Raw genomic sequence first — 11447 nt, forward strand, 5'->3', positions numbered from 1 at the left:
GACACCAGAAAAACATGATCTATAAATCAACATGATCAAAAGCTCATATGAATTCACAAACTGAAAGGCATGTTCAGGGCCTGTTCTTTCTAAATATATTATAGATTTCAGGTACCTATTTTTATGAGCTTTCTGATTGTGTGAATGAGTGCATCTCTGACTCTTCTGCCTTCTCTTGGGTTCTTTTTCCTCTATTGGTTTACACTGCTCAAATTTAATGTCCTTAGTTTTGTCTTATTGTATTATATTTTTATTTCATTGTGGTTTGTTCTTATCTTAGATGTCTGTTCCATTCAAATGAGTGGATCCACTTGAGAGAGGGGTTGGGAAGGAACTGGGATTAGTAAACTGAGGTAAACTGTTACCAGGATATATTGTGTGAGAGAAGAGTCTATTTGTGATAATAGGGAAAAATGAAAGAAAGAAAGAAACGTAAGACTAAGGGATACAATTGATGAATTTGATGCATCTAAAAAGAATTGATGGGTCATTTTGGTCATTACAGTTCCTAAAGCAAAGAAACCATCTTCTGCTATTTTTAGGACTTTGCATAGGAAATACTGGTTGGCTTTAAGGATGTAATTAGCTTGCTGAGAACAGAATATTCAGTGCTCCCATCTCCTCTATTAACCTCTTCTTTATTTCAAAGAAAGTGGTGGAGGCCTTAAGTTGCATTGAGCTCACTTTGTTCTCTTTAAAATTTCTCTTTTGTTGGGCATTTAATTAAGGTTAAAGACAAACTTCTTCAATTGTTTTAAAATGTTTTCCCCTAATTATAAAATAAAAAAACAAGAAACTGAATTTACTAAGGTTTAGAGACTTTTATACTCTTCCCCAAAGTCCTCCTGACCAGGATGCTCCTTCAGTTCAAGACTTCCCTCATGGGACAGTTGCCAGTATGGATGGATGAGTCAGACAAGACAATTGGGATAGACTAGGTAAGGAGAGACCTTACTGCTGTGTGTTTCAGAGGATGGGCCTTCTCTCTGGTGTCTGGGAAAGGAATCACATATCTGTCTCACCTGTTGAGAAGGGCAGAAAAGCTTCACTTTGCTTCAGTACTCCATTGGAATCCAGGAAGTGCTCAGGATTGAACTTGTCTGGTTGTTCAATGTACTGTGGGTCATGGAGAGCTGAACTCAGGATGGGATATACCTCAGTGTTCTAGGAAAAGTTGCAAGATACAAAGATGTTCACAAACCCAGACTCACATGCAAAACAGCCAGTCCCAAAGAAACACGGAATTCTGTGATACCACAGACAGGGTGAGATATGTGATTAGAGGAGTGGAGGACACTCATGAAGTAGCAATGAGGAATCACAGCTTCTCTTACCTTGGGAAGCAGGTATCCTCGGAACATTGTGTCTTTGGTGACTGTGTGTGGTACACCAATCGGGACAAGATCTGAAAATCTCTGAATCTCGTGGATGACTGCATCAGTGTATGGCATTTTGATGCAGTCATCAAGGGTTGGGACCCAGTGTGCACCAATCACCTGATCAATCTTCTTTTGGACTTTCTCTGCTCAGAAAAGGAAAATAATAGACAGTGTCCCTGTCTCGAAGGTGAAGCACAACAACCCTGTTTTCAGGAAACCAATAACCCAGGAACAGTTCAGAGCAAGGAGAGTCCACTGAGAAAGGCACAGTGCCCTTTAATGTGCATACAACTGTGCTTCTCTCAAGGATCTGTCTCTCAAGGCATGTACAGAGCATGTTAGAGTCTCTTCTCCACAAGATCCACTCTTACTTATAAAGAGAGAAAAGGAAAAACTCCAGCAAAGGGCCATTTCAACTGTCAATACAGAAGTGAGGGCTGGAGGGGAAATGGCAAGAATGTAATGAATGTTATCAATTCTATGCCTGCACACACACACACACACACACACACACATACACACACACACTCCTTTGCAGTGAATTTATATATAAAAATCCAGGGGCCTGTAGAGATGGCTCAATGTTAAAGAGCACTAACTGCTCTTCCAGAGGACCCATGTTCAATTCCCAGCATCCACATGGCAGTTCACTCTGTAACTCTAGATCCAAGGAATCCAGCACCCTCATGAAGACATACACAGGAAAACACCAATGCATATTGAATCAAAGTTAAATTTTATATTTAGGCTAAGATTCTGAAGATATGCCCCTAGATAATCTGTAGCAGCCATGCTCATAATAACATCAATTTTTAAGTTTTTATATGAAAGAAATTGATGATTCAGTTAATAAAAGGAAAGATTGATGAGTGACAAAAATGGGTAAACTGAAAACTGTATGTATATTTTCCACATATCACCCATTACATCAATCAATTTAAAAATGGATGAATGGAAAGGGATAAATAGGTAAAAGATGGGTGGGAAAATGAAGAGAATGTATAAACAGATGAAGAGGTGAATGGATAGAAGGAAGAGTGAATGGATGGAAGGATGGAAGTAAGGTCGAAGGACAGAAGGAAGTAGGGATGGATGGATTGTTGGATCAAACTATAATTGATAAGAGAAAACAGGTCATCCGATTATTTAATCACACACCACCACACCACTGCCTTAGTTTACAAGTAGAGCAAAGCCTTCAGAGCTCCAGATGTAAGTGGCCTATGTCTCACCCATACACAACAAACTCCTACAGCCAAGAATGGGTTCCAGATCCCCCACCTGTCTGCCCATCACACACCTGCAACATGGGGGTACTTGAGCATGATCAAGAAGCCATAGCGGAGTGTGGTACTGGTGGTCTCAGTGCCAGCAAAGAAGAGAGAGAGCACAGATATCAAAAGGTTCTGGTGATGTAATTCTGTATGATGGTTGGACTTTTCCTGTTTGCAGATGGGAGAGAGAAGGATGAGTCAGGTGTGACTGGATCTGAGAAGGAGATACACACACATCTCTGGATACATTCCTTTTGTTTGTGAGTTTCATACTAAATAGAACTCTGAACATTACTAGGACGTAGACAATGTCCCTTGGACTCCTCTGTCTTCTCTCTCTCTCTCTCTCTCTCTCTCTCTCTCTCTCTCTCTCTCTCTCTCCACTTTGATTTTTGGTTGTTTATCCAGGTTCCTTCCTCTGTGGTCCTTATGTTCTTTGCCCCCTGCCCTGGGTTTCATTTCTAGCCACACATCTCTCTTTCCCTATGTCATTTTCTCCTTGCTTCCTCTTTTATTCCTGATGTTCTGTATCTCCTACTGTTTATACCCCTCCTCATCACTTTCTCTTCCCCTCCCCACTTTTCCTGTGACAACATTCCCATCCTTCACTTTCACCCACCCCCCTCTCACATTCGTGCAGGACTAACCTTCTCCATGCGCAAAAGTTAGGTATCAATGAAGTCTCGTGGAACACTGGGGTCCAAGGTGGCCTTGTGCTGCTCCACACTATGACAAATGTAGTTGAGGATTTCCTGTATGTTTTTGGAGATCTGTCTGTGGGGGCCAGGAAAGTACTTCAGGACTGCAGAGAAGAGTTCAAACAACTGTAAGAAAGAATGGGCCAGAGTACTAGATCAGTATCATCATGGCAGGAAGCAAATAGCAGTCAGGTAGGCATGAGGCTGAGATCTAATATCCTAAGACATAGGCAGGACCTATGAGACACTGAGGTTTGCACAAGCTTCTGAAACTTTAAAGCACACCCCTAGCAACACACTTCCTTCAACAAGACACAACTCCTAATCCTTCCTAAAAGCTCTTCAGCTAAGACCCAAATGTATAAATACAATAATCTGTGGAGCTCAGTCCCATTGAAACAACACATGCTCCTAAACAAAGGGTTCTCACTGGCCCAAGCGTGCCAAACATGATACCAAGACGTTATGCTTTTGACTTTTCTAACTAGTTAAACCATTACATAATATTTCTAAAGCCATTCCCCAAGGTCTATTCCCTTATTTAGTCACTGACTCATTCTTGACACTAAACAACATGATCCAACAATCAGAATTCATTATTTGGCTAACATGACCAATAAGTATTTACCAACATACCCTAGCACAGAGTGCCCCTTTTCCTCTTAAATTCCTCACTCCTACATAAACACCTCTCTATTCCTCCTCCTTCACTTCCTCCTCTCCCTTCTCTTGCTGCTGAAACTGCAGCTTAGGTTAGTGTCTGCTTTACAGATTCCCTACCTCCTTAATCCTCCAGGGTAGTAACTCTCCTTTGTTGCAACAGTTTGGTGTCTGGATGTGTCCTCTAGTGAGGGGATCACTTTCCCTTACTTGGTGTCTCTAACAAGGATCATTATTAGAATGGATCAACCGAACCCAACTTCAGGTTGGAAGTTTTCCATTTGCTTTGGATAACTGTTCAGGAGATTCCAGATTCCCTCCATCCCTAACTATCCAAAAGCAAAGTTGCCAGATTTTTACTTACACACACGAATCCCCCTCTTGGTGAGAAATCTTGGTTGATGAACCCTCATTCACAGAGACCTCCTAATCAGCCACTTGAAGTCCAAGAGATTCCCTGTCTCTGGATGTTGGCTTGCCAGTCATTAATAGCAATGGAATTTGCTACACTATCCAAAATCAAAAGTCCAACACAACCCAGAAACGTTAATGATTTTCTTAGCACTCAAGAATGGGCCCTCTTATATTTCTCTGACATCAAACAACAAATAAACAACAACAGACCTACCTCTTTTTTATGGACTTGGCCTGCTTTCCCCCTTTTCCCCTCCCACTTGATTCAGTATATAGATGAACTTCCCCTTTGCAGTCCTTCCATCTTTGATAGCTGCCTCATTCCTCAGTCTCCTCAATTCCAGAGATCATTTGTTCTCATCTTCCAAAACTTAATTCTCCTCTCCCCAGGTCAACTTTAGACTCTATCACACGCCAATTCACAAAGACTTTACTGTAAACAGCATTGTCCATCTCTGCTCCTTATCAGCAAAATCCTCGAAATCTATTCTCTCTCTCTCTCTCTCTCTCTCTCTCTCTCTCTCTCTCTCTCTCTCACACACACACACACACACACACACACACACACACACACACACACACACACACACACACACACACACACACACACACACACACACACACACACACACACACCTCCTAACTTATACTAATCCCAAGGAACTCCAATCCCTCCATTTCAGATTCTATCCCTACAAATTTCTCCTATCAAGATTCATTTCATACATTTCTTACATATGAAGACAATATTGTACCTACATGGCAGGCTGTCAAGCTGATATTTCATCCCTTATGATTCATCTTTCCCTCCAGGCTGCCCTAATACATAATTTGCTTGACAATATACCTAATCCTTCTTCAATACAAGACATTATTTGCTATTAACATTTCCCTTTAACACTAAATCCTAATTTGATCTTCTCTCCAACCCCTCTTAACTCTTATCCCAACTAATAACACATTCTTTTACAAAACTAAACCGAAACCTACAATGTCGTCAGAGAACTGACTCCACCTCCACTATCTAACCCTCTGCTTTTCCCACTTACCAAGTTACATAGGTATGAAATTATAACAGTCTAAGAAAATGTTATAAGGGAATTAAATACAAGTTGTAAACATCTAAGGGTCTAGAAACTTAAATAAGCTATAAAAGTCTGTAAGTACAAAGTATAAATAAATGTTTTAAGGTCTGAGTATATAAAAGTTTAAATAAGTTTTGAAGGTTTGAGAAAAAGATTTATGGGCCAGAGAAAGTAACTCAAAGTAGATAGAACTGTGCTGCAGAAATCATTCCTTCTCTCTATGCTATTGTTTGGGTCCCCAAACTTTCACTATGACTCAAAGATATCAATCTATTGCACTTTCTCCAATATAGATTTCAGACAAGATTACTAAAACTTTTATCTCTTTAATAAACCTTAAAATTCCTTATAAACTTCAGAAAATCTATTTAAACAGTCCTGTCACAGGTTAAAGGACTTAGATAAGTACTCCTGCAAATGAAAGCCTAGGTTTCCCCACCTGTCTATTTCAGAGAGCAAGATAGCACCCCATTGCCCTTGCCTTGGGACTACCCTTCCCCAACTACCAGGACCATACACCTAAAAGTTTCAAATACACATACAAGATTTTTTTTCCCAAAAATAAGGTTTTTCCTAAACTGCTCAACTCCTTAACTGTACCTTAGTCCCCAGTGTATCCCAACAGATTTATAATCACCTAGAGACTGCTTTAGCAACTTCCCAGTCCCAGATAATTCATCAGAGTCTACATCCTAGTGCAGCCTCACAGACTGCCTATGCTTAGCCCACATGGTTTATCAGAGCCTGGACAATGAATAAAACAACCTGCTTTTCCAGAGCTTGACCAATATCTCAGCTTCCTTGGGTCCCTAGTGATGATGCCCCCATGTCAGCAGAAGTACTCAGAGAAAATAATAACCATGTGCCCAACAGCCAGCGACCCAATGATAAAACAAACAGGTGAGAATGAAGGGCTCTGGCAGGCCCAAGCATGGCAAACATGGCAAACATGGCAACCAGTTCTGCCTTTAACACTTCGCCCTGTGCTAAATCTTTGATTATATATATTCCTAAAGCCAGTCCCCAATGTCCATTCCCCTTATTTGGCCACTGACTCATTCCTGAGACTAAACACTATGGTCCAACAAGCACAATTCCTTTTTTTAGACTAGGTCCATATATTTCATGAAGAAACACACAAAACAAATACACAGACACAGGCAGACATACACACACACACATACAAGTACACACAGAGTCCTCATACACTTACACTATAACACATGCATGCTTTTGAATTGTGTCTCTAAATCTGTCTCTAACATTTGTCTTGCATTATCTGTATTTCCTTTTTCCTTTTCTCTGCTTTATCTCCCAATCCCCTTTGCTGAATTGTCTTTGTTTGTTTTATATCAGGAGTTTGAATTTATGGACCCAGGATTTCATATGAACCTGACTGACCTCAAAATCAATATGTAGCCAACGATCACACTAAATTCCTATTCTTCTTGCTTCCATATGCTGAATTGCATGTGTTCTGTACCACCTCAGTGAGGATACAGAGAGCTTGGCTTCAAGCATGAAAACCAAGTCCTTTACCTTCTGGGTTATGGCTGTATCACCCACATCATCATTTTATATGTATGTGTATGGCTCCGTATTTTTATTCATGTCTCCCCCGCTGTCACCATCTCTCCTGCCATGCCTCAGGTCTCAGGCTCCTTCTATTGCCACATGATCTCTACCTTTCTTCCAGCCTTTCTTCACCCACAAAGCAGACTCTTGCTTCCTCTGAACTGGATGTTCTTCTCTTCCCACCCACTCACCTGACCAGAGAATGAGCTGGTAAGTGATGTGGTGTGATAAAACAGGTCAAGCAGGTGCAGGAACTGGCAATCTGTGTAGTCAAAGCGCTCTCCAAAGACAAAGGAGCAGATGATGTTGGCTGTGATACACTGGAATAGGAAGGCGGATCCCAGGGGGGCTCCTGGAGAATGAGGTGGCAGGATATGAGACGTGAGGCCAAGGAACTGGGGAACATTTGGCTTCAGCTTCATCTTTGTTAGGCTGCCCCTTTCACTACTCAAAAAATAGAAACACCTGCTAACCCATTTGCATATATGATGTGCTAGCCCCTGCCCTCACTAATGCATGTACCATTTTATTTAACTTCCCTCAATGCTGAACAGAAGATGTGATGTATTCATATACACAGGTAGGGAGGCTAACTTCACTAATGGAACTCAACAATCATGACTGGGACAAGGATTCTGGGTCTCAGAATTAGAGTGTGTGTATTTTGTCTCTACCCTGAACCTCCTTCCTGGCCAGCATTCTGACTCTGAGCTGGTAATGGACCCCCAGAGGCAGAAAAGAACAGAGACAGGTTTAGGGATTGCCTGTGTGTATTCACAAGCCCTAAACACTCCACTCCCATAGGAGTGAATAGGTTAAAAAAATAAATTAAATTAAATTAAATTAAAACAAAATGAGGAAGAAGGAAAGAAACAGAGCTGCAAACAAAGGTCCGTGTCATTAGGCTGCCCTTGTTTAAAAGATTCATGAAGCACTCAACACGCTGCAGATTTCTGCCAAACTAAAATTCCCATGAGTCTCTGTGCTCACTGCTTCCCATCAGCACAATCATGAGAAACCTCAGTTCCTGCTTTGAACATCTCTGCATTTCTTTCTGCTTTCTTAGCTTTCATTTGCCTAAGCTATGCATCTGCCTGTGACTAAGACCATTGTAGGGTGGGGAAGGCATGAAAACAATTAAGTCAAGGTGATCTTGAACTCTATATTTGGTAGAAAATGACCTTGAAAATCTCAGCATCCTTGACCACCATATATGGAATGGGAAGCACTCCCTCAAGTGTAAGGCAGGACCTCACAATGTGTACAGGACTGACCTTGAACTCATGACCATCTTTGTCTCAGCCTTCTGAGTTCTAAGATGAGATGACAAATGTGCACCAATCATACCCAACTAGCAGATTAAATTGATTCAAAGACTGATTTTTCTGAATTTCTCTCTCTCTCTCTCTCTCTCTCTCTCTCTCTCTCTCTCTCTCTCTCCCTGTCTCTACCTCTATCCTTATCTCATCCTCCCTATGTTCTGTGTGTGTGCGTTTTTTGTGTGATTGTGTATGTGTTTCTAACCTTGTGTGTGTCTCTCTCAGTCTTTGACTGGTCATTCATGTCTTTTTATTCCTGTTCTCTGAAACTCACCCTTGTATTTCTTCAATTCCTCCACCAAATATCCAGACTCCTCCTTTATCCGCTCCTCCACACTTCGGTTTTCCATTCCAAAGTCTTTCATAGTGGCAAGAGAGAATCGCCGAAGGGTCTTCCAACGTTCCCCACTGGCGAAGCTCACACCTCCGGGAAGCATGGGGTGGGTGGGTCACACTGGAAATTCAGAGGATCCCAAGTCCTTCCCCACAGATTGGGTCCCATCTCTCAGACTCACCTTCCTGGCCCACTTCCTCCTCTCTACCCTGTCCCATATCTTACCATAGTCCTGTACAATTGGCTGAATCACAGCAATTGTTCCCCGGCCAGAGAAAGCTTCACCATGATCCGCCAGAGCTTCCTTTATGGTCTCTGTCCCATACATCATGACCACAGGACTTGGTCCCAAGTGTACTGTGAACACATCTCCATGTTTTTCACGAAGCTGAAAGCATAAGGGTACCAGGGTACTGACTACTCAACATAGATATTGTTGTTAAATGGCCAAAACACTTAGATATACATTGGTAAATACGCAACTCCTCCCCTGACTAACCCTCCTCTTCTGAGGACATAAGAGTTGAAGGGTTATTTCACCACTCGATCTGTATTGGTTGATAGAATACCCTAATCAGTGTACCAGTACTGTAATATAGAGGAGCAAGGGTAACACATTCTTATAATTCTGGCACTAGGGAAGTAGAGGCCAGAGAATCAGTAACCATGCTTGGCTATACATCCAGTTGGAGGCCAGCCTGGGCCACATATGACCCTATTGTTAATAGATAGATAGATAGATAGATAGATAGATAGATAGATAGATAGATAGACAGACAGACAGAACTAGGATGCACATATAGACCCATGCCCATGCTTTTCAGCTGGCCATCAGTTCATGGCATCTCATTAAGAACCATCCTTTCTGTGACCCAGCTCCAACCGAAACAATGCCTCCTGACAACCATCAGAGAGAATGAACCTGCCCCATCCACTGGGTTACTTGGGAGAAGAAATGGATGACTCACGTTGGTGGTCCTGACTGTCAATTGTTTCTATAGTACAGAGTGGTTGAAAACTGCCTGGCAGTATAACCATCTCTCGGCATCTCCAGGGAATTAGTCCCAGGAATATCCAAACCTTCTAGTGCTGAAAGCCCTTGAATAGAATGGTGCATGTTTACAAATGACCCACCCTCATCCTCTTGTGACCTTTAGGTCAGACTCCATTCCCAGGCACTTCATAGAGATTAGATGCTGTAGAAATGATCAGAGCTGATATTGTTTAGGGAATAATTCTATGAAAAAAAATCAAATTCTACATGTTTGGTTTAGATACATTTTTTGTGTCAAAAGGGTCATACCATCAAATCTTATGACAATGAGTTAACAATCCACAGCTCAGATCAATGATATGAATGATACTTGCTAAATAAATGACAACACAGAAGCAGATTTTGCTTACATCTGCTGCATTTCAATGGCATTCAAACATGGCTGCAGTGGCAGCCCTTGTCAGAAATGATGGGAAGGTAGTGACCAAAAGGTTCTAAGACAGGAATGTGTCTCCATGTTAACTGATATGCACCTGGGTGAGAAGCTTGTGCTCATTCTGAAAATATACTGAGCTGTGTGGTTTTGGGTGATGACCCACTTCAACAATGACTTTCTTCACAAGTTATAGTTGGAGCAGGGGAGGTGTCTCAGTGACTAGGGGCACTGCTGATAGTGCAGGGCATCTGAACTTAGTAAGCCTCCCATGTCACCTAGGTAATGACTGCCTATAATTAATTGCCAGCTGCATGGAATTTGAGGTTCTCTTTTGGCTTCTTCTGAAATCCAGTATGCATTTGTGCACTTATACACTCACACACACACACACAGACACACACACACACAATGATGATGATGATAGATGGTGAGAAATAGATAGATAGATAGATAGATGGATAGATAGATAGATGATAGATAGATGAAAGATAGATAGATAGCCAATTAATAAATACATACATAATTGAGAAGAATAGAGAAATTAATTCACAGAATAATTGTAGATAGAAAGATGGGTAACAAATAAACAGATAGATTACTGACACATGGAAAATAAAAAAAAATAGGTAGGTATATATATAGACAGACAGACATTGACAAATGGATGGATGAATAAATACATAGATGATAGATACACAGATAAAGAGACAGATTCTTGACAGATGGAGATAAATAGATGCTTCTAGATAGATGAAAGATACAATACTGACACATAGATAGATAAATGATAGATAATGGATATATATTACTTTTAAATCTAATAGTTAAGAGCACATGCTGCACAGTCATGCTTACCAGAGTTTGGATCACAGCACCAGTCTAGCAAACCAGGGGATTAATATGTGCCTATGATCTGAGATTAAAATGTTGGAAGGTGAAGATAGAAGATTGCTAGGACTTGCTGTTTCAGACCCAAGGTTATGGGGCAAAAGGCTATACACAGACAGTCAGGTCTCCAGTCCAGTTGAGGTCTTGAACCCCAGTGGAACCCAATGAGTGGTAATTTTCACCTGCATGGGACAGAAGGTATTCCCTCATGTCTCCTGCACCCTTGGCTCCTGTCAAAGTTACCGGTCCCACAGCCCCCACAAGAGAGACTTGTGGCTTTCAGTCACATTGACAATGTCCCAAGCTTCTGGCCTTCTGGCTAGACTCCTCCACAAAGTTACCTAGCGACAACAAAATAACAAGCCCACTATAAGAGGGGCTGCTTGGCCCC

At 41.5% G+C, this 11447-nt stretch overlaps 1 protein-coding gene across 1 annotated transcript in view; it reads right to left on the bottom strand.

Moving 5' to 3' along the window:
• The window catches only part of LOC110298847 (cytochrome P450 2B1-like), a 94746-nt gene that overhangs the window by 16323 nt on the left and 66976 nt on the right, over positions 1-11447 (bottom strand). Inside the window, exons 2-3 of the mRNA XM_021168371.1 lie at positions 8964-9126; positions 8679-8828 (exon numbers count right to left, since the gene is read on the bottom strand). Coding sequence (XP_021024030.1) covers positions 8679-8828; positions 8964-9126 — 313 coding nt within the window. The remainder of the gene's footprint in view (positions 1-8678; positions 8829-8963; positions 9127-11447) is intronic.

The sequence above is a fragment of the Mus caroli genome, chromosome 7 (genome assembly GCF_900094665.2).
Source record: "Mus caroli chromosome 7, CAROLI_EIJ_v1.1, whole genome shotgun sequence".
Lineage (NCBI taxonomy): Eukaryota > Metazoa > Chordata > Mammalia > Rodentia > Muridae > Mus > Mus caroli.